The sequence below is a fragment of the Battus philenor genome, unplaced genomic scaffold, assembly GCF_028537555.1.
Source record: "Battus philenor isolate CCGP_79_NKW_IND1 unplaced genomic scaffold, ilBatPhil1.0.hap1 SCAF_30, whole genome shotgun sequence".
Taxonomy (NCBI): domain Eukaryota; kingdom Metazoa; phylum Arthropoda; class Insecta; order Lepidoptera; family Papilionidae; genus Battus; species Battus philenor.
The window spans coordinates 5,080,671-5,105,532 of NW_027181694.1; the positions used below are offsets into that span (position 1 = coordinate 5,080,671).

General features: G+C 33.2%; 1 protein-coding gene across 1 annotated transcript in view; it reads left to right on the forward strand.

Moving 5' to 3' along the window:
- The first annotated feature begins 1,336 nt into the window (after window positions 1-1,336).
- sosie overlaps window positions 1,337-24,862 on the forward strand; it is a 29,738-nt gene continuing 6,212 nt past the window's right edge. Inside the window, exons 1-2 of the mRNA XM_068771060.1 lie at window positions 1,337-1,505; window positions 24,431-24,571. Coding sequence (XP_068627161.1) covers window positions 1,337-1,505; window positions 24,431-24,571 — 310 coding nt within the window. The remainder of the gene's footprint in view (window positions 1,506-24,430; window positions 24,572-24,862) is intronic.

Below are 24,862 nucleotides of genomic sequence, written 5' to 3' on the forward strand. Positions count from 1 at the left end.
CGCCAAATACAGCTTACCTTACAAATAATCATAAACATTAAAACCTCTTTTGCAACATTAAGTAGAATAAAAACAAACAAAATCAGCGACGACTTTTACATTTGACACCGACGTCCATTGGTAAACATAATCATTGATAAAATCAAGCACAATTTTTAAAACTGCGTATCTATTATAATATATCAATTCACACTTCACACATTGTGTTATAACGGGCTTATTGTCTTGTATATAAATGTTAAATTAAAAATACTTAAATAATTACTAATTAAAACGTACTTAAATATAAGGATAAATATATACATAAGTTACACATGTACATATACTATACAATTCACAATAAGAAAGACGATTCTTCCGGCAATAGAGTGCGAAGCTTTTTATATATATAAAGGGTTTACTGACTATATTTATACCAAAGCAGAGCGCTTTGGGCAAAAAAGATTGGAGGAGATCAGTGTGAGGAACAAAGACATTCATGTCTGCAGGTAAAAGCCTATTGCAAGGCATAAGGCTGCTGTAAAGATCGCAAAATTGACCAGCTTTGCGCTGCTCGCATATAATGATCTCCGGTAATCTGAACTATGTTGTTGGTTCACCTATGCCTACCCGAGAATTAGAGATGAGCAATCTTTCGACGATTTCAGGAAGTTACGTGGGTGATCTTATTTCTTCAACACATCTCATTTCTCATTCGATCTGACAGCAAAGGTGATGGTAACGATCATTTTTCAGATCCAAATGTCATCCCGGTCAAAGACCTTCGTCTTGAAGAACAAAAAAAACAAATACAGATTATATATAAAAAGCTATTTGTAAAAATAAGATATTTCGTGCACATATTAATCTAGAATTTTCTACACAAATTTAAATATCATTTTTTATTACGTGCCAAATAAACATATTTTTATCACAAACATTATCATACATTACCACAATGCGTTCAGGAAAAAGGCGTCATTAGAGATACGGTACCGTAAAAATAAACCACACCACAATTTAACGTCGCAATATAAAAGTTCGCTGTTAGTTTTGAGTTTGGATCGACGAAATATAATTCCACTTTTAAATTAATATTCTTGTCTATTTGATAATAATACTTTTTTTTATAGATTATAAAACAACTGTTAGATCAATTCGAAAATTATTTCCTTTCATTGTTTTATTAAAAAAAAAAGTAATCTTTATCTGTCACAAATTTGGGCGGTAAATTTTTGACAGTTACATTTACATGTCAATACAGATTATAAATTACATTAATATTTTTAAATTTTGAGTGAAAGAAGTTGTTTATTTAAATAAATAACCCGGGTGGTTAATTGAAAAGTTTGTCACAATGCGTGTATTGTGGAAGTTGGAGATGTGGTGCAGAAAGCAAGCAGCTGCGGCTATTTTGCCGCTTTTACTCGTTGGCTGGCTCACTGGGGAGTCGTCTGAAGCCCTAACGACATTTGGAAAAAGTAACACACAACCTCCTAAGGAAGTAGCACCAACTGCCCCACCAGGTAACACACAAATGCTTCAGCCCATCATTGCATTTCAATTCAACTTGCACACTTATTTCTGTATGTTATTTAATAAGTCAACTATTAATTTTTTGTGTACATTGACATTTTATATGTATTTTAAAAAATATATATTTTACAGGATGATTAATCATAGATATAAAAATTTTAAAGTGGTGAATGCAAACTAATAAATGCATACAACATATCCAAAAATCATTCATTTTAGAAATAAAAACATAATGATAATATAGCACGAAAAATAGTTATCGAAATTCAAAAAAATATTTATTAAAAAGATATAATTAATATAAAATATATCAGAGTCACGTCTAAATAAAGGGTTGTTGTACGTTATAAATTCACCCTTTTAAAACTTATATAGCTATAACAAAACATCCTGTATAGCTGTGTTAATTTTTTTGGATCCTACACGGCTTAGTTACGAAAATCAACATATTATTTTACAGTATGTTATTTTATAATATTAAACTATACTGTATTCGCTGAAGGAAGGTAAGTTCATTGGGTAAGTTAAGAAGGTAAGGATTCGTTTACATGGTGACAAAATATATTCGTCTTGCCGTGAACAAACATTAATATCGAATTATAAGCTTCATATTAAAGATGGATAACTCGCGAGCTAAAGACAAGAAAGATATATATCTTTGCAAAATATATAATCAGTCTCCAGCGCGCGCGTTGCAATTGTATCTCTATATCTTTATACTTATAACGAGTTGCGGCTCGTTTAGAGTTAGAGAGAGATGGGCTTATATAGCAATATACACGTAAAAGAGAGAGACGGATGGATACATTTTAAAAAGTTTTTCTGAGGTAAAAGAGCCGAAGATATAAAGGATATATGTTTAGTGTTAGCTGCCTTATTTTCTCTCTCCGGGACGCACCGAGCTAAATGAATTTAAGATGTAAAAGAGTGATATATATCCTACGATCGGAAACATATAAACCACTCTTTTCTTGTCAGGGATATATTTTGCCTATCTCTGCTTGATGTTTTTAGAAACTTAAAAATTTAATATGATATACATTTAATGTAATATTATTGATTATATTTTTTATACGTTACTGCCATGTACGGAATGTTGATTCTACTGTGAGGAGCCAAGCAAAAAACTCGATAGTTACTCTAATAAACGGCAATTGTACAAGATTTTCATATTTGAAGAAGTTTTTGAGAAAAATTTGAAAAATCACGAAAAAAATAATGAAAAAAAAATACCATTTTTTTTTTCATTTCAACCACAGAATAAAATAAATAACTAATTATAGATGTCAAATAATTGAAGTTTTTTTTTTTTAAATAGAGAAGTCATAGGTGTAGAAAGAGATTTTCTCTTTATCATAAATGAAATCGAGAAGTGTTGTGCGAAGTAGACCGCATGATCACTCCATACGGAATGTTATTATGGATTGCCTAGACTCATTATTTTCATAGTTCTATACACCTTCGGTAGCCATATTAATGATTTGAATGCTACGCGACGTAAAGCGCTGTTGTCTACAAAACTGCGGCGCGGCGCTTTTACGCTGTCAGTTTCAGTATGACATTAGCTCCTAGAAGTTCTCCCCCTGATGTTACGCCCGTAGTATGTTTTAATTTAGATTTGCACACATCGCTGCCTAAAACCATCATTAGGTAAAATTGTACGAAAATATTTACTAAAATTAGTTGACATTTATCTAAATGAGTCTTTTATTTGACGACATAAAGAGAAATAATCTCCTGCAGTTTTAAAGGGTTTTTGCGAGAATTGCTGTCAAATGGAAAGGAAGTTTTCTCACAGTCATGCGGCGCATGAGTGTCTCGTTGTGGCAATTTATTAACTTATATCCTATTACATATGTTATATTACTATATATATAAAGAAATATAGTTTCTGTCGACATATTTTACATAAACACCGATTGATTTCTTACCTCTCCGGCATTGAAAATTTGTATACTAGATGGCAAAAGGATACGAGATAACAAAGATGAATATATTGTTAATTAGAAATAAAAAATTGTTAGAAACTGTTGTTGAATGAATTTAAGGAAGCGACATTACATTACTTCTTCGTCCCCCTTATGGTTTTTCTTAACCGCAATTTGTCCTGACAATAATTAATTATAGTGTGTAGTCATTATACGGTTTTATTTAGTACGACCCGTAGGGAATTTATTTGTTTATTTATTTGGGTCAAAATTAGAAATTGAAATTTAAACACCTTCCCATTGTCAGATTGATCTGAAATTTGGTACACACATTTAATTTAGATGACAATACAATAAAATAAAATCAATAACATTATAAATCTAAGATGGCCGCCGATACAAAATGGCGGATTACATATTTTTCCTTAACCCCCTCAATATGGGTATCAAATGAAAGAACTACACTAGTAAAACACGATGATTATGTCAAAATTTAAAATTCGAGATGGACGCCGTTCCAATATGGCGGACTAAGTTCATATTTTCCCACAACCACCACAATAAAAGTATCAAAAAACCGTTTTACTTTAAATTTTTTTAAATCAATTTATTTTTAAATTATAACTGTTCTGTTTTGTGAAATTTGAAAAAGGATCAATAAGTTTTTTTCTAACAATAATTTATAAAATATATGTAAATTCGCTTTGAATTTAATATTTTATTTTGTTGTTGGTGATTGATGGTTTCAATTATTTTATATCGAGTTCTTTGTAGTGTTTTATTTTAATAACAATAGCTGATATCCACGTTTCAACAAGATGTTATAGATACCCATAGTTAAAAAGTGAAAAAATTCTTCATGACTCTGAATGTACGCATTTATAATAAATTTCCTTAATATCGTAGACTTTTCTTAATTAGTTAGGTATAAAATTAGTTAGATATAAAAACTTGTTAGAAAATGTAGTCGTGTGAATTTAACTTAAGAAAGCGACATTAATTTCCGGTCCCACTAATATATATACTTAAGACATTGCTCGAAGTTCGCCATCTGTCAGTGTGTTGGCAGTTTGGACTCGCAGATTAGCGAAAGATAGCATTTGTATCTTCAAGTATGACTGCTACAAGGTAAATTAGTTTACAGAAAAGGTGTATTATGATGTAATTAACAAAAATATCTTATAACAATTACAAAACAAAATAACCTCTTACAAGGAACTTCAAAAGTTGACTTTGGCCTTGATTTCCACTTTAAAAATAAAAAAAAAACTTTTTTAGCTGTCAAAACGGTTCGTTAACAACTAACTACTGTAATACGCTAATTAAAAAAAACATAACGTTACTTCTAGCAAACTTACACATGCTATAAATAGCTTACCTATTACTATGTATTAAAAATAAAGCCGATAACGGTTTTTAATGTAACGAATTATAACGCTGCTATAATAAATCACACGGTGCGTTCATTTTGACGTCTTGATAAATGAACGGCGCATGTTTGACGTAACCAATGGATACAGTGTATATATATAATCGTAGAAACTAGAATTAAACGATCCAAAATGTTACAGGTTAATATACAGGATGATTCCTTATTGAACTATATAAGTAATTTACACCTATTTTCAATCACCCGTGTAAAGTGAACTTGAAGACAATAAAAAATAATATTTATAAATCAGAATTTTAAAAACGCTTTTTGTTGACATGGATAGGAAAAGATATACAGGATGATAAGAGAATAGTCAATGATACTGTACATTAATTCACATGAATGAACTACACATTTATGATTATGATATCATGCAATACTCTTATGATTTTCCCGCCATTTTATAGTCTGTGCCATGCGATACCAATAACAAAATGGCCGTAAAATACATGAATTGTAACATTCTGGCCTTCGAGTCCGATATCATTAGGTCCTTTGTTTATTATTTTTCTTTTTACCTTGCTTTATACCGATAAAATCAAATATTTACCTTCCGTTTTATAGCTTTAGTGTTCGCCGTACCAGGAACAAAATGGCGGACGATAGATTTATAATCCATCGAGCTTATCTAACTATATATATATCTAACTACACGAGTCGGTTTTTATTTTCAACTACTTCAGGATAACAATTCCTTTATTATGTCAGCCAATAGATGTATACTACAAGACATAGGCCGCCTTCGAAAATCACCAGGATTGCCAGTCCTAGACTGTTTTTTTTTTCTTTTTATGGCCCCCGCTATTGTACCCCTAATTTGTTGGGATCTGCGTCTTCTATTCTTCACTCTCTTTCATACTTCTCAATTTCTTTTATTCTCACCTTTTGTCCTTTACAATATCTTTTATTTTGTTCTTTCATTCCTTCTTGCTTTCATCGCCTTCCTTCCATCATCTTATTACTCTTAGGTGGCTAGGTACATTATTTATTTTTAGTCCTAGACCCTTTAGTCCTAGACTGTTGCAGTTTACCTAGTGTCCACCAGCTCACGATCACTACTCTAGAACGGCTCCAAATGGAATAGATGATATAATCATCAGGGAATGAAGTGCTGTACTATGGTATTAAGAATATTTGAAAGTGATGAAATAAAAGTAGTGTAGTTCGCTTTTCCAAAATCACGCCCACTTGAAAGATACCATTATGGAGGCGTTCAATCTGATTCTAGTTTTCTCACAAATTGAGCTCACTTCTTTCTTCTCATCACATACACAAGTGATCATTATGATCAGATATAATCCCCAGTGGATATTAACATAAATAAATATTTTTTAGTATACGAGCATCTTTTTTTTATGGCCCCCGCTATTGAAGGCATCTCGTACCCCTAATTTGTTAGGATCAGAGTCTTTGTTTACAAATAAGTTTTTCAAATTTTTATCTTTATTCTTCACTCATTTTCATCCTTCTCAAATTCTTTTGTTTTTACCTTTTTTCCTTCACAATATCTTTCATTTTGTTTTCTCATTCCTTCTTGTTTTCATCGCCTTCCTTCCATCATCTTATTACTCCTAGGTGGCTAGGTACATTTCTTTTATTCTTTATTTTATTACTTATCCTATTTTTTTAAAAGTAGGTACAATATAAACTGCACAAATAACTAGTCAATTAATAATAGGAAAAATAAACTAAAAATAGGATAAGAACAAAGTAGTATTAAATTAAAAAGTGAAACCCAAAAATAGGAAAACTGTTATATATACGAGTATCTTAAAAAGATATTGTCACGATGTCAGGAAACATCAATATAGCTGTCACATAAAAATGTATAAAAAGTTTCAAGAAGTTGGTATGACTGAAATCCATTAGAACCAGTATCAAAAATACAGTTTTGTAACGACTGCAGAGGTTTTATACTGCAGCTGTCTTGCAAGAAAATTGATGTCAATAATTGTGAACTTTCAAATATCAAAATTATTACATACTTGAATGCCTGATTCAACATTGTTGACGAGTATAAAAGCCGATACTGAGAGCATTCTAGGTCAGTCTATATCTGAAGAGAATGAAGAAACAAGAAGACTCGTATTAGTGGGAACAGAAGGGAAAGTGCGGAGTGACAACCGTAGGGAAAAAGCTTCTGTGGGCAGAATCGCTGCTGATTTCGTTGCCCAAATTCTAGAACAGTAAAAGGCGTCTTCAAACCAAGGTCATGACAATATTCTACGGATTAACTTGGAATGGAAGAATATCGTAGAAGAGCACAATTTTATTCTACCGAAGCATCGACTAGATAGGGATAAAGCGCTGCCTTTCAACAGTAAAGAGGCAGCCAACATGAGTCACCACATGGACTTGACAAAGCCATGCAAGAAGTAAACCAAGAAAGAAGTAAACTTCAACACCGGGAGGGAGGGAGGGAGGGGAGTTACAGAAGCAGCGAAAACGATGACAAGTCAGGAAACAAGGACTGCTTCCATCAACAACACCCGGTAGGATGAAGAAACAGAGTACGCGAGTCACACAGACGCGCCATATAAAAAATATATAACATATATACATGTGGCACACGAGGTTACGGCTCACGGATTGAAGACCGTAACATCTAACAGAAGTTAGAGAATTGTATACTAAGTAAGAAAAGGACCAATATTTAGTCGTCAACACGTGTTGAGTCATTTGGCGGTGGCGGTGGTATGATCCGCATTGTTTGCCGCATACGCATTTATCAGCGGGCTGGCGGGCGGTGCATTTTATTGCACGACTACCACTGCATGTGCGGAGGTGGCTAAATATTGGTCCTTTTCTTACTTAGGATGGACTTCCGCGAGGTAACAACTGATTCCATTAAATTGTATACTATCCCACTTGCAGTATATCATCATCATCAGATCGCCTAGCTAAAAATATTTTATTATTGCTTGCAAAAAAATATCAAAATCGATTCCCAAACACGATGCCCTCCGAATCGATACATGAATAGTTTCTCAATGAATATAATAGTGTAATGAACACTGTAAATACAAAACTTCAGAATGTCGTGAGCACGACTCATGAAAAATGGACGAGGAATTTCAAATGCCAACCGCGCAAGCCTTCAAAGGTTTACAGATTACTTATTCAGTAACTACTGAAATAAAAGTTCAATTAGTTTGATAGACTGAATCTTGATATATTATTAGCTGCAATAAGACAATGCGTCGCTAATACATAAATAAAAATAAAACTTTTTGAAATGTATACCTATATTTTTTATATGAACATGGCAACTACATTTAAAAAAATAATCAATCTAAAATTTACAAAGCGTTAAATTTCATAAAAAATTTCTTAAATGGTAATAAAATTAAAAATGTCATCTGTCCAACGGACATTCGTTCTGCGCGTCATGTTGCCTGCCCTCTGCTGATGCCCACTCGGCAATCTTCTGGGCTATTTCAGTTACCATCGCCATTCTATATATCTCCTCATTCTGAACATAGCCCTCTCCCTAGCTTATTGACTACTTTACTAAAACTTTATGACAATTTAATTATATGTTACTAACTTCTGCCATAAATACTCTTTTGTTTTTCAAACACTATGAACATTTTAAAATATTAAAAAGACCGGAAAGTAATGTCGTTTCTATCGACATATTTTACAGCAAAACCGATTGGTTTCTACCGCTCCGGCATTGATTTGTATACTAGATGTCAAAAGGTTGTTGACAACGAAGGTGAATATTTTATTGATTAGAAATAAAAACTTGTTAAAAATGTAGTCGCGTAAATTTAACTTAAGAAAGCGTCATTACTTTCAAATCCCCCTAAATATATGAAGCACGTTTAAAATTATCTCTATCATATATAATAGTGATTTAATCTTTGAACACTACTATCAATAGATTCACATTTGGTAAATTCTTCACCGTCAATCTTAAGAACTATTTTATCATCATTTTAGCCGCAAAACCTCCATTGCACTGCCTGGGTCTTTTATATTTCCAAGGACCGGTTGAAAGCGATCTGCATCTAGTTTTTGAACGACCTTCTCAAGGTCATCCGACTACATTGTATGTTGACGTCACACACTGCCGATCAGCTGTCTCCATTCCAGAACATTCCAGAACAGATGACCTGACAGATGATCTGTTCCCGCTACGTAACATCTCCAATGTCACTTTATGATTTCAATTCTTTATTTCCACCACAAAACTTCAAGATCTTAGATCACATATATTCTGATCGCCTTGCCTACTTTAATTTCAAGTTGTTAATCCTCAGAGCTATTGTTTCATGAACTAGAATGAATCATGACATTTAAAGCATTCTATACTCTTTAACTTGGAGCGAATGGAATCGGATCGGAGCGTGAAGGTAGCGTACCTGGAAAAACCGAGGGGTCGAAGACCAGTGGGTAGACCCAGGTATCGCTGGATCGATCGCGTTGAGGCAGACTTGCGCGAATTGAATGTCAGCCAATGGCAGACGATGGCGCAAGATAGAGGAAAGTGGAAGTCTCTCGCTTCGGAGGCCAAGACCCACTTTGGGTCACTGAGCTAGCGGAGTAGTAGTAGTATACTCTCTAAAACTAATAATAAATTATAATCTAGAAGATAAAAATCTGGACTAAATGGCAGTATTCTGACAGACTTCAAAATGGTCGTTTCCAACCACGCTTGAGGGTTGAACTTTGCGACTCCTGTGATTACAGTTGTCTCTCTATGACCAGGGAGGCATGGGCCTTGTAGTGGGCGTATATCAGCGGACATGAAAAAATAATCAAGATCCTTCGAGATTGTAAGCTTCAATTGCAACAACTATAAAATCAGAAACAGGGTTAGTAACTAGATGCCGATTTTCAGACCCAAAATCAGCTTTTCTGATGATCAAAAGTTTTTTATCACCGTATTTCATGGCTATATTAATGATGATATATTAAAAAAACGATTCTTGCGTATTGAACTGCGGCAATCCAAGTTCCATTTATATGCATTTCTTCTACGAGCAGGCGAAACATTTTACGTTAAAATACTAACAATATATTTTCAATTTCGGATTTTTTATAACTCAGTTTCAATATATAGGACCTTTTTAGAATTATACAGAAAAGGGCACTTAAAAATTCACATTAAAAAGCCAATACTTGCGTTAAAAAATAGGGATACATTCCGTAATTTTCTAAAATCTCATGAAACCAAAACAACCAGTTAAAACTAACTTTAACTAGATATAAAAGTTAGCATAAATAAAGAGAAATATTCTGGTTAATAAATTGCTATGTAAATCTGAAAGAAATTTATTACTTAAATATGTATTCAAATCATTTCTTTAATTGAAAAGTAATATTGTCTTAAACATCATCTGATAATGCTTTGCACCGTTTGCATAGAGTTTCCACATCACCTTCATCATCACAAGGAACTATCTCTGCATAAATATTTTCGGTAAAGGCAATGGATTTTCACAGCCTGCATACTCTTTCTTTGTAGCTCTTTTCTGAAATTTATTCAATAATTAAACTTGTCTTGTTCAATGTACTATACTTTTTCTATAGCTCCTAATGACTCCACAGTACAGACTTTTCACCACTTACATAGACACTGCTCCCGATTCGAATACAAAAGACGTTACCATGCGAAAATTATGCGAAAACTTATGCGAAAATCTTGATGTACCTCCGTTCAACTTACCGGACCTCCTCAGGAAAAAATGTACAGCAGAAACTTTTGATGAGTTGGCCCGGCACATTGTCCTAAATCTCGAGGCATTTAACGGTCTGTAGCGCTTGGGCAGCAATTAATGTATAATTGAGTAAAACTTCCAAATTATACTGTTTATACGTATATATTTTAGCTGAATTTACTTATAATTTTTTAATATAATATTAAAACGCAGCCGTGACTCGCAGCTGGGAGAAGAAAGATCCGTATCAAATAGCGGCAACCCTCTCCCAACTGTCTGCGATCAGTAAAAGCAAAAAAAATATTGTTAACAAAATACCCTATCGACACAAATTAGAATTAATAAAAAATCCAGACATGACTGCAGTTCAGGTTATAATTAAAAGACTCGTTCAGAATTGTTGCCATTAATAAGATTACAAATTTGAATGAAATACAAACAATCCAAAAAAATGCGCATAAAAATAGATCTTAGATCGAAATTAGTGCATTAGTATTTATTTTTCAGGATACAGAATATTGTTGTTTCACTCCATAAATGCCAACCTTAAGGCATAGGCCTCCAAATATATCTATCCATAATGTATTATATAGTGTATTATTATAGTACTCAAGGGATGCTACTGTCTGTACTCTAGAAACTTCTACGTTAAACTGTTAGCAATCCTATATAATTAATGCGTAGTGTGAATTATATAAGACTGTATCCCGATAATAGAATTGGCGACTTACGGTCGCAAGGCATACTCCTTTACCGCTGAGCTGCCAGTGCACATACAGAATATAAAACCTCTCAATCATAAGCTGGTAATAATAATCAAGAGAGCTTAATATCTTTCACTGGCAACCCTGAGTGTAATCGCGTGCTGGCAGAAACTTTACGGTCTGACATGAGCTCATTTACTAAAATTAACTTTCTTATGCCTGTATATCACAATTTAGCATTTCTTTTAACCAGTATGAAGCTTAATTTTATTCTTATTACAAATTATTTCTTTATATATATTGGAAAAAATACAGATTACTAGCTGTCCATCACCTTCGTCGTGTGACGCGCACTTTTAAGTCATTTTTTACATATCAGATAAAGATATTTTGGCCATGTTTTATATCTATACAAGGTAAAGTTTAAAAACATGCAAATAGAAATAAACGCCTACTAAACCGCCATACGGTTAGAATTTTGATAAATCTGTTCTTAGATGATCTCTACCTGAGAAAAGAAATATTATTCAATTCAAATATATAAATTCAAGCCTCTAAAAGTTTTCAGATATACGATGATGAGTCAGTATATATGTGGAAATGAAAAAAAAAATAAAAAAAGAAGAAAAAAGAAATAGTCAACTAAAATAACAGTGTACTAAATGTCTATTTTGGGTATATATGGCACACATAATAGCAATAAAATATTAATAGAATAAATAAATAGTATTGTATAAATACAGATTAAGTAGTATAAGGTAAAGGAGACATAAAAATCTTAATGCTTTTTATACAATAGCCTGAAAAGCATGCAAAGGAAACAACGATGTAAAAATAAAAAGGGGTTGACGTAAATTCAATGATGAAAAGGAAATAGAGAGAGTGAGAGAGAAAACAACGTGAAAATAAATGTGTGGGGATCTATTACACTGGATAATTAGCTATAGGCGTAAAAGTTGTAAAAAGATTAATGTATAGCACATTTGCTGTCAACAGTTTAAAATAAAATAACCTTATAATAATATGATAAGAAAAAGCATATTACAAATAAAACTACTACATATTATCTTAAATTATTTATTATTATCTGTTCCTCCAGGCTTTGTTTTACCAGAAGTTATTTACCTGTCAAATTACAAAAGAGAATAATGATGACAGGTCGATTAAAATTATGTATAAAACCATCTAAGCTTTTTGCTGATAAATGATCAGTGCAATTACTTGTTTAAAATTATCACATTTATAACCAATCATCCTGTATAAATGTAATAAATGTAAAGTATAAAAACGTCACTCAGAACTATCAAACGTCAAATATGACAGATAATTATGGCGCCAATTTTTTTTAATTAATGTCATTTAAAGATTACGTAATGTAAATGAATATCCGTAACAAAGGATTTAGAAGGTTGCTTCCGAGGCAGCAAAACTGCACTTACACATGCATGATGAATTAACATAATAATATATTTCACACGATCCCCTTGGAAATATTCAAATGCGGACTGAGCAGGGTTATTTTAAATTTACAGCTTTGCATGTTATTTCATGTGACGTACGTAAACAGTGACGCCATTTTTTTTTGGCGCCAAATATGGATGACATATGTCACGGAAACTTTTTAAATTTTATCTCTTTAAAAATTTGAAATGAATTTGTTTTTCTATTGTTTATTTTGCATTAATATTTGTGTATGAAATCAATAATTATTTTTATTCTCCTATTATATTTATTATAAAAATAAAATTTGTGTAAAATATTAACAAGTGTCACTGTGGCCCGCCAAAAAAAAGTTTAAATTTGTATTGACCGTTGCTCACCTTTGATATATATTCTTTCACTATTCATTTAAATATATGTTATTAATTTATAACTGGTAACACATATTTCTAAAAATAATGAAACATATATAAATAATACACATTGAAAAAAAAAATAATAGTTTCGCAAAGAGGTAGAATGAAATATGTTGTAGAATATAAATAAATGTAAGATACAAAATTCATAACACAAAACTTGGAAGCAAGAATGTTATTAATAATTTGTGATACTTTGGAAATTGAGAAGAATGATTGAGGCGATGATTGAATGACAATAATGCTAATTAATGAAAGAGAGAAAAATCATGAAAGATGTGAAGGAAGAAAGAAAACAAATGTCATATGTATATGTGCGTGTGTGTGTGTTTGAAAAACTTTATCCAAAAAAGTAATGTCCCTGTCCCACACCAAGAAGGGAAAAGAAAAAAAAGCATGAAATAAGTAGTCAGCTTTCCCACGGTAATCTTTATGTATATTAGTGACCTCCTAAAGTAAAATACTGCCGGCGCCTTACGAATTTTTCACGCCTATAAAGGTCGTGGCATTCTTCCTTCCATTCGAAATATTGCCGTCTTCGTACAACATTGTAGTACGTACAATTAATCCGGTTGAACAAGCTTTCAAAAGTTTAACGAAATAAATATAAGAAAATTAGGCATTCCGTCATAAATATACATAAAAATGCTTACATATTTGTTTGTAAATTTTAATATAACGTGTTAGCGTGGACCGAATCATACATCAGGTTATTGAACTACCGTATTAGAAATTCAATGGTCGATTTTCAATTTGTTTATATAAATTTAAATTCATTTTGTTTTCAACGAATTAATTTATTCGTATTATAATATATTAATACTTAAGAACAATGCCAGGAGAATTAAATGTAACAGAAACATCAATCCTAAACTACGAGGGTTCCAAACACAATCTGATCAGAGAGAGGCAAACTCAGTTGAGTTTCGTGGTCGCTTTTCCTTAATATAGTAAGTAGTAGAGCAATTCATTTCCAGACTTTATTATGACTTTAATAATGTTTCATATAATAATAGGATTCTTTTTTCAACTTTTTCTTTATAAACTTCTAACTGTTCGGTTGATAAATGCCTGACGTGAGGAAGACAGGCTAAAGAAACTCTACTGGACTATATGCATATATATATATATATATATATATATATATATATATATATATATATATATATATATATATATATAGGGGGTGGAATTTTTTAACGCAACCTGGAGGGAAAGTACTGTACATATTGGAGATGAACAATTTCACACAAAGGAAACATTCCTTTATTTTTAAAAAGAAACAGACCTATATATATATATATATATATATATATATATATATATATTGTTTTTGTATATATTACCACTTAATTAATATCGCACGAGACTAATCTATTAAATAAATTCCTTTTAAATAAAATCAAACTGTACGATTATAATATTTAACATTACAACTAAATAGAAGTCATTGACTCGCTAATTATATTAAATGATGAAAAATTGGTAGTTGACACATGAAATTATTTTATAATTTTTTGTAATAATGCTTTTAATTAGTTTCTCAAGTTGCGTGTTCGATTGGGGTTAACTGTTTTGTTAAAGAACATCTTCTTCGCGGTAGAGTACTACGATTTACGATCTCAGGTCGCGGGTTCCATTCCCGGGACTAAATTTTGTATAATTCACACTTTATGTATTAATTATATAACATCGCCACTACTGACAAGTTTCTAGAGCAGAGTTCCCCAAACTTTTTTATGTCGTAGACCCTAGTGACAAAGTACTAACCACTCAGAGAAGAATAGAGAGAAGATACTTGGATATCAAATTAAAAGACAAAATAAGTAACACAGCCATCTGCAAAAATCGTGTATAACAGATACAGGTGGACGCATAGGGTTATAAAATGTATATATATATTTACACATATATATCACAATGTTAGTTACCGTACTCCTCCGAAACGGCTTGACCGATTGTTACCAAATTTTATATGCGTATTCAGTAGGTCTGAGAATCGGCTACTATCTATTTTCCATACCCCCAAGTGATAAGGGTTGTTCACCCTTAATTTTGTTTTTATTTTTTTATGATGCAGATTTTTTTATGAGACAGATATAAAAATACATATAACCCTAAATTTTGGCCCCTCTACGATCAACACTTATTTTTAATTATTAAGTAAAAACTTTAAGTTTTTTTTGCAAAACAACGTTTGCGGGATCAGCTAGTATATATATATATATAATGCCAGATGGGCTGACGAGATCGTGGCTACATCAGGTCACAGGTGGCTCCAAGTTGGCAAAGATAGAGTAAAATGGAAGGCTTTGGAGGAAGCTTTTACCCTGAGGGGTTCCGTACAAAATTAACACAAAATCATTAAAATATTATATAAAATTACTAATTTTTAAGTCATTCGTATGGAATGAAATACACCTATCCCCCGATTTACAAGGTAGATACGTTCTTTAAAAAAACGTGTAAGTCGAAAATTAAAAATTTTCAAGTCAAAACCGTGTAAATCGAAAAGCTTGCACAAAATGCATAATTTTGCTATTTAACAATTGTCATTTTTTTCAATATTTTTAGGTGTACACAGAAATAAAAATAAAATGCATTGACAAGTTAAAATATTTAATATATTACGGAAACACTGTTATTTTATTTGATTACAATACATTAAACAGAAGAACAAACAATAAAATCAAAATGTTTTATTGTCCTTTATCACTGTCAGAAATTACTCTCAATCTTTTTTTTCGGAACCGAAGGTTCGAATTCACTTTCATCACTCGAAGTTATTAGTGCCGATTCTATGTTTGAAGCAGAAATAATTACATTATGAGAGATGGTAATAAAATCGGTTATTAAAACAAAAAAAAAAAAAACTTATTTGGAAAACCGTGTAAAAGCGAAAACGTGTAAAACAAGTACCGTGTAAATCGGGGGATAGGTGTAAAGCTTTTTTTATTATTATTATTATTATACATGACAGGTGGTTTGAACGCCATAAATATTAACTTTTGACACCTATAACCAAACACCCTGTATATATTGTAACAGCTTTTGGTTCACGTATATTTTAACAACTTTAATTACTGCTATATAATCTGTGTTAGTCACCTTAACCCACTTGCATAGTAATAGATGCCACTATCCGATATTTTCTTACGGAAGCTTGTTAGATTTATACGTCCAAAGTTGTTGGAACTTGAAAATCATTAGTTTTCTGGTACACCGGGGATCTTTATAACTTGGTCAATGTTTCAACCCTTCGTGCGAGCTACAGCCACCGTTTTATCTGTAAAGGAATTTCAAATGAGTATTAAAACTGTTTTAATTTGTACTTAAATACGTTAGGCGGAAGGTTTAATTTAACTTACAGTAGATAACAGCACAGATAAACATCATTTGAAGCGTTTTACAAGATATTTTAGATGTTTTACAAAGTCTTTTTTACTGAAATATTTAAATTTGACTTGAAACTTTTTTGTGATGACGTATTTTATGGGGTAACACAAGGTAACACAATGAAGGCGCTTGATTGAAATCTTTTTTTTTCGTTTTGGTAGATAAATCTTTTAGGTCAGTGTTTCCCAAAGTGCGACCCACATTCCACAAGGTGGCAATTTTATTGTAAATGGGGGCAATTTGAAAGTGAACTCGACACAATTTTATTAACCTATTCGCTTTAACATAAAAAAGATATATATAACATAGGAGAGCGAAAGAATACTAGAAAAACTATGGTGGGGCATGACATATAAAACGTTAAAAAATACTAGTCTATAAATTTAATAAAAACATTTAAAAAACTTTTAAGTTAAACGGTTTTTTGATACCTATATTGTGGTGGTTGTGGAAAAATATGTACCTAGTCCGCCATATTGGAACGGCGTCCATCTTGAATTTTAAATTTTGACATAATCATCGTGTTTTACTAGTGTAGCCCTTTCATTTGATACCCATATTGAGAGGGTTAAGGAAAGATATGTAATCCGCCATTTTGTTTCGGCGGCCATCTTAGATTTATAATGTTATTGATTTTATTTGATTGTGTTGTCATCTAAATTAAATGTGTGTACCAAATTTCAGATCAATCTGACAACGGGAAGGTGCTTAAATTTCAATTTCTAATTTTGACCCAAATAAACAAATTCCGTACGGGTCGAACTAAATAAAACCGTTTAAAAACAACCTTCTTTTTCTTTTTATTAGATAGACGACCACTGCAAGGTACAGGCCGTCACCATTGATCATCATGATGATCGGTCTTACGCGCTTGTATCGCGCCTACTGCCACTTTCTAGAAGCAATTTCTAGATCTACTTGGTCACATTGGTTCTTCTCCGAATCTCTTCATTTTTCACAGCGAACACTGACTACTACTCTTTGGGTGATCTTAAGCCTTCTTATAAAACTCACCAGAGACTCTCGGATCCATAAATCAACAATACACCCTGGTCAACGATGTTCACCTTCAAGCATTGCGATATTTTGGAGTTGATATTATAGCGAAGTTTTACACCGATTAGTACCAAATACAGAGTCACTAATCGGTGTAACATAACCCCTGAAGATGCCCCGTGGAGGGGTGAAACACGTAATTTAACGGTGGCGGTTGTGTGATTCACATCGTTTGCCGCATACGCATTTATCAGCGGGCTGGCGGGCGGTGCACTTTGTTGCACGACTACCACAGCATGTGCGGAAGTGGCTAAATATTGATCCTTTTCTTACTTAGGATGGACTTCCCCAAGGTAACACCTGATTCTATTAAACAATGTACATGTTCCTACGTAGAAATTAATAAATAAATAAGTATATGTTCGCCTGTCTGTTTTTGTGAAAAAAACAGTCATGTGGGAACGTAAAATCCAGTACTAAATATAGTATATGTTAATACTGTGTCAGTTAGACACGCGTTTAGTCAATTGATAATTAGTTAATTTTGATTGTGTGACTGAACAGTGTTAGGGCAAAGATAGAGAAGTGAAATTTCCGATCATAGTAATCTTTTATAATTCATTTATTGTGCATTAACTATAGGAGTGCCACTTCGAACATGTTTCCAGAAGGATGTGCAGCAGCGTTCTATGCGTGCCATAATACCATACTGCGATAGCCAACCCGCCTGCCAAACGTGGCAATAACATATAACCTTTACAGGAGGCCTATGTTTTGCAGTAAGAGTCTATAGCAGAGTTCCCCAAACTTTTTTGTGTCGTAGACCCCTTGCCATGTTTTTCCGTGTTGGGTAGACCCCCTACTTACCTGATATTGATTTCCTGTAAATTTCAGGAAACGAATAAACGTATTTGTCCCACATTCGTATTTATAGAATGACGAATTGAAAGTCAGTGCAAGGAATTTTATAAACATATTTAATAATTTTTTTTACTTCATAGGTACTTTTATAAATAATGTAAATGTTTTGATATTATAAGATAGTATGATGTAAGTAAATAGGTACTATCAGTGTATGTGTTGAGATCCACTATCGTGGACCCCCATTTTTATTTCATGGACCCCCAAATTTTTTTTCGCTCACGTAGACCCATTGCAGATTGTCATAGACCCTTAGGGGTCGATATAGACCACTTTGGGAATCACTGGTCTATGGGCAGATACGACGACGAATTCGTTAAATGGATCAATTGCGAATAATCAACTTTGTGCTCAGACCTAATAAACTAGATCAAGTTAAACAACGATTGAATAATCGTAAATAAAAACGTTTTAGGGGGACCGGAAAGTAATGTCGTTTCTGTCGACATATTTTACAGAAAAACCGATTGATTTGTTACCGCTCCGGCATTGATTTTATATAATAATTGGCAAAAGGTTTTTAATAACGAAGGTGAATATATTGTTGATAAGAAATAAAAACTTGTTAAACATGTAGTCGTGTAAAATTAACTTGAGAATGCGACATTACTTTCCGGTCCTCCTAATATTTGTTTTTATGAAACTGATTACTTTAACTATACTAATTAAATTAGTAAAACATATCCCATAACTATAATTAATGTATACAATATATTAAAAAAATTATATTCTTTTTTAATACAACCAAATAGATACACGTAAAATCTGTCAAAAGATTTTATTCAATTAAATAAATATTTATTTTCTCGAATAAACACCTATGAATAGTTTCAGTACATTGATATAATTTACATTTAAAAATGTATTAATAGAAAATAAAATACCAACTTCATTTACTAAGACCAAGCTTGAAATGTTGATTGTATAGGAAAAACAATATTTCTTGTTTACAATATCGTTTTAAAATAGTTCATGCTGCGTAGTTAAAATGGGTGAAGAGATCCGCCACACTTTCTGTATGTTTCTGTATTCTGTATGTTGAATGTATGTTGAATGATAGAAATCGTGAAGGATGAGAAAGGTAATGTGAAAGTAGGGGAATGTATATCCCTGTACCGAAAATAAGATAAGTGAAAGTTTTTTGTCTCATATATAATCTTTAATAAATTACGCTTTACGTTAGGAAATGATCACAGATTAAAAAACGTATGGATTGTTTTTAAAAATAAAACGCAATTCACCTTCACTACCTCGATGTAAATATCTACTTTCCTCGCACAATAAAAAAAATTAAAAGCCCCCATTTTGACCTAACCTTTGTTACGTGGGTTATCATTTATAAGTCGTTGCTACAATTTGCATATTCGGACACGCCATGTTCCCGCCATTTTTTGACGTTTACCTGTATAAAATAGCAGAAGTTGAAACAAATTTTATGGGCGACTTCATAGAGTTCTTTTTTTCTATGGGATATGTATTCGCTTTTAAAATAGGATCACAGATTATGTTCAAAATGTACCTATTACTGGATTAAAATGAACAGATAAAAAACGTTACTATGCTAACCATACCACAGATTATAACATTGACAAGATTTCGTTTATAGTAACTCTTTTGTGGGTCTGTGGTATGTGTGTATGTGACTAAGGTATTACTTTAAAATTTAAAAATTTAAAAAAATCCGCTATAATGCGAAGAATTTTTAAGTGATAATGTAATTTAGAAATGAATTAGTCTACAAGTGTACAGTACCGACGATATTACACATCGACTTTTGAAATAGACAATCGGCTTATTTCGGCTTCGTAGAGCACTATCTCTGTCCCACACTACATATGTGACGGTCCGTCAGTCGTTGTATTTCGTGCGACAGAGATAACGCTCTACAAAGCCGAAATTAGCCGATTGTCTCTTTTCAAAGGTCGATGTGAAACATTTATAGCCGAGTACTGTTTTAAATATTGTACAAGTGACCATAAAATCCTCTCTAAGTTTATTATGTGTTCTTCACAGATCAGGGTGGGTTTGCCGTTATAAGGAAATTCAATCTAATTGTATTTTCTACGAACACACTGTAAATAATCCTAAGTAGATAATATTATAAATAAAAAAACATTTTACCCTGTTTTTTTTTAACTTAGCTTAATATAGTTTTAATGGGAAAAGTTATTATTTGATAAGGCCATAAGATTTCTAGGCACTGCAAAGTTCGTTTTTACTTTAGTCTAGTTTATTGCGAATATAATTACATTTTTGTGACGATTTGGGTTAGCTTGTTAACCTGCTAAGGTCGACGGAAGACGCATGCAACCTGATTTCCACTATTTAATCGAATCAGGCGTTACCTCGCGGAAGTCCATCCTAAGTAAGAAAAGGACCAATATTTAGCCACTTCTGCACATGCAGTGGTAGTCATGCAATAAAATGCACCGCCCGCTAGCCCGCTGATAAATGCGTATGCGGCAAACAATGCGAATCACATAATCGCCACCGCCAAATTACTCAACACGTGTTTTACCCCTCCACGGGGCATCTTCAGGAGTTATGTTACACCGATTAGTGCCAAACACAGTCAGAGTGATTTCCACTAGTCTCATAGGCAGTATACAAGGAACGCCTGTGTCCCGCTTTGAGCGTGTAAAGATGCATAAGCTTTCCAAAGTTCACCAAGTCGAGAGTCACTCCTGGTGTGATAGATGAGTAATAGTCCAGGCCTGGGTCTCCTAGTTAGAGCCTTCGAGCGTAGTTATTCCATAAAGCCTCAGCTGAAGAATTCTAGAAGCTTGGCGGCCTGCCAATCCGGTAAATTAGTATTATGTAGCGATCCAAGATGAGGTTACCTGGGTAGACCTGGTGTTTCGTTACCTTAAAATAGGTCGTTGGATAGGCACACTCTACGCGCTTTCGCCTGAAATCCGCAAAATCGGCAAATGCCATTTTAGCGGCAGGGTCCGGTTCAAAGAAGATTGTATTTGTTTTTGTCATATATAGGGTCCTGAAAAAGGTCTAAAAGTTTTTTAATGGTATCAGGCGTTACCTTGCGGAAGTCCATCCTAAGTAAGAAAAGGACCAATATTTAGCCACTTCCGTACAGAGTCTTGTGTGGGCACTGATCGGTGTAACATAACTCCTGAAGATGCCCCCTGGAGGGGTGAAACGCATGTTGAGTGATTTAACGGCGGCAGCTGTGTAATTCGCATTGTTTGCCGCATACAGGCTGGCGGGCGGTGCACTTTGTTGTACGACTACCACTGCATGTGCGGAAATGGCTAAATATTGGTCACTTTCTTACTAAGTTCTAAAAGATCTAGAAGAACAATATTACCTATAATACTAAAAAGCAATGACTCTAGTTGTTGATGTGTTAGATGTTATAAAAAAAACACAATTTCTAATATTATGAAGATATTTTATTGTATCTTGTGTAACATTTTTATATATTATTATTGCTAAATAATACAATTAGGTATATGTTTAGATAGAGATAGTGTTTAAGGTGATTTCATAAGGTTTCGAATTTCTTTATATCTGTGTCATTTTAATGCCGTTCCTACTCACCGCATAAAAATATAAATAAGTCACTAAAAGTACTGAAGTTTTTATGCGCTTTCTTTTATGTTGTACCTATCTACTGAACAAAAACAGGTGTTCCTATTAAATTATTATTATATTTTGGCAAGAACGTACATATGTCACCTTGAAAAAGTGACCTAAACGGTTTTTACATAACCCGATAGTGTCTGACCAAAAGGTCAGCCACCGGCATACCTGAAAAGGTCAGTGAAAAAATAAATTATCATCTATAAATAACATAAGCTGTTGAAAATGTCAAAGTTCACAGATAATATAATTTTATTATATCATAGACCAGAGTTTCCCAAACTTTTTTGTGTCGTAGACCCCTTGCCATGTTTTTCCGTCTTGGGTAGACCCCTTACTTACCTGACATTGATATCCTGTAAATTTCTAACTGTAGTGAAGTTTAGTGTTAAAAACTTAAGATAAAAACACATGTTAATTAATACATTTATTAATTGAATTTAAATTAAAACTACTCAAAATAAAATTTTGTATCTGTTATGTAAAATATACGTAACATTAAATAAACTATAATTAAATAACATAAGCATTAAGTCAATATTTTTAGTGAGAAGGATGAACCTGTTGTTTTAATAATAAATTATCAACATTTTGCGTCAATTTATTCTGTTTTGATATTATAAGATAGTATGATGTAAGTAAATAGGTACTATCAGTGTATGTGTTGAGATCCACTATCGTGGACCCTCATTTCCATTTGATGGACCCCCAATTTTTTTTTCGCTGACCCCTTGCAGGTTGTCATAGACCCCTAGGGGTCGATATAGACCACTTTGGGAATCACTGTCATAGACCATGTTAATTTTTTTAATATAGTTTACCACGGGCCGGCAAAGGCAGCATAGGATATCCAACCTCAAAGTAGACAAGGGACATTGGTAAATTCGTCAAAATAGGTTAAATACAGGTAGCTTCCAGCTTATTCTATTATCAATCTAAAGGATAACCTATGCCCAGCGATGGACTTCTTAATACTAAACATAGATATCAATCACAAGTTGAATAGTTTTAGACAACAAGTGATAGGTTATACATGAAATATCAACCAATAAAGCCAAAAAAGCCTCCAAAATGTACAATTATCAGAAAAAAACAGATATTTTGAAACCATGTAAATGCATACTTACTTCGTTTTCATTGTCCACGACAGGAGAATACAGTATGTGGTGTTACACACAATTCTGTAATATAAATTGTGTGTAACTATTATTGTATGACATATATACGAGTAAAAAATATACAACAAAAACCTTCCTATAGATTTTACTTTAGCTCTCTCTAAATAAAAATAGGATTATGTAGTGTGTTTCTCTATGTGTATTTATTATTCTAGCCTGCAGATTGAAATAGAATTATATTCGGTGTGATTGATTCTTAGTATATTTTTATTCTAACTTACAGATTACAGAAGTGTTAAATACAGTATGATACATTTAGTGTAATTTGATTATTTTACCTTGTAGATAGGAACAAGAGTAAAAATAATGTTTAAAATTAAGTATTTTTTATTCTCCCCTGCAGATGTAAAAGAATTACACAGTGTGTGATAGTTTTCGTAGTTTTTTATCCCACCTTCCAGCTTGCATTATACAGTATGTTTCATTATACGTAATTTGTTTGTTCTACCTTAGGGTGACTAGCCGCTACCTACTGGTTCGTTGGGAAAGTGTAAGTCCAGCATTGGGCATCCAACTGCCGAAATGAAGATAATGATGATGACTTTGCTTATTCAAACAGGATTACATCATCATGTGAAGTCACGCTCACTGCAAAATATATGCCTCCCTCAAAGATCGTCACAATGAACGGTCTTGCATTGAAATTATTCAACTTACTTACTTACTTACTCCGCTGGCTCAGTGACCCAAAGTGGGTCTTGGCCTCCGAAGCGAGAGACTTCCACTTTCCTCTATCTTGCGCCATCGTCTGCCATTGGTTGACATTCAATTCGCGCAAGTCTGCCTCAACGCGATCGATCCAGCGATACCTGGGTCTACCCACTGGTCTTCGACCCCTCGGTTTTTCCAGGTACGCTACCTTCACGCTCTGATCCGATCCCATTCGCTCCAAGTGACCAAGCCAGCGGATTCGTTGAGCTTTATATTCGCCAATGATATTTGGCTGTGCTACTAAAGTCTCAATTTCGGAGCCTCCAAGATCCGTCTTGATTTCTCGCTGGTCCCAAGATCTTCCGCATGATTTTGCGTTCAGTCACTAGCAGTTTTTGTTCTTCTTTCAAAGTTAGCGTCCAAGCTTCACAGCCATACTATATTGGTCGTATTACAGTTTTGTAGATACGGACTTTTGTACTTCGAAAAATTATTAACTAAATAATAAAATTATTGAACAGGATTTCTCATAAGGTGTTTTTATGTAATTAAATTTGATGTATTAATTTATACGAATACATTTTCAGCTCGACCATGCTCCCGGCAGACGGATTGTGCAGGAATAACTAGTTCGTCATGCGTTCGGACTCATTACGATGCCGTCACCAGATGCCTCTGCGGTGATAACTCATCACCTCTGAACGGACAGTGCGAAGCTCAGTCGAAATGTAAGTATTTTTTTATAACAATCTCACAACAGGCCTTCAGGATTATAGGGCTTCGCATACGCATTGGGCAGCTTTTGGCTGAGATGATAATAATGAAGGCAACCTAACAAATAAGACAATTATTATAGCAGTTGATTTATAATTACTTGGGGCAAAAAGTCAAACTAAGTCAATCCAACGTCGAGGACGAAGTCAGTTGACGAACGCAACTTGGTCAGGCTACATTCGAGAAACTACGAAACATCTCGTCCCACAAGTGTGTTACCGGTGATGACTTAGCGTTGTAACATA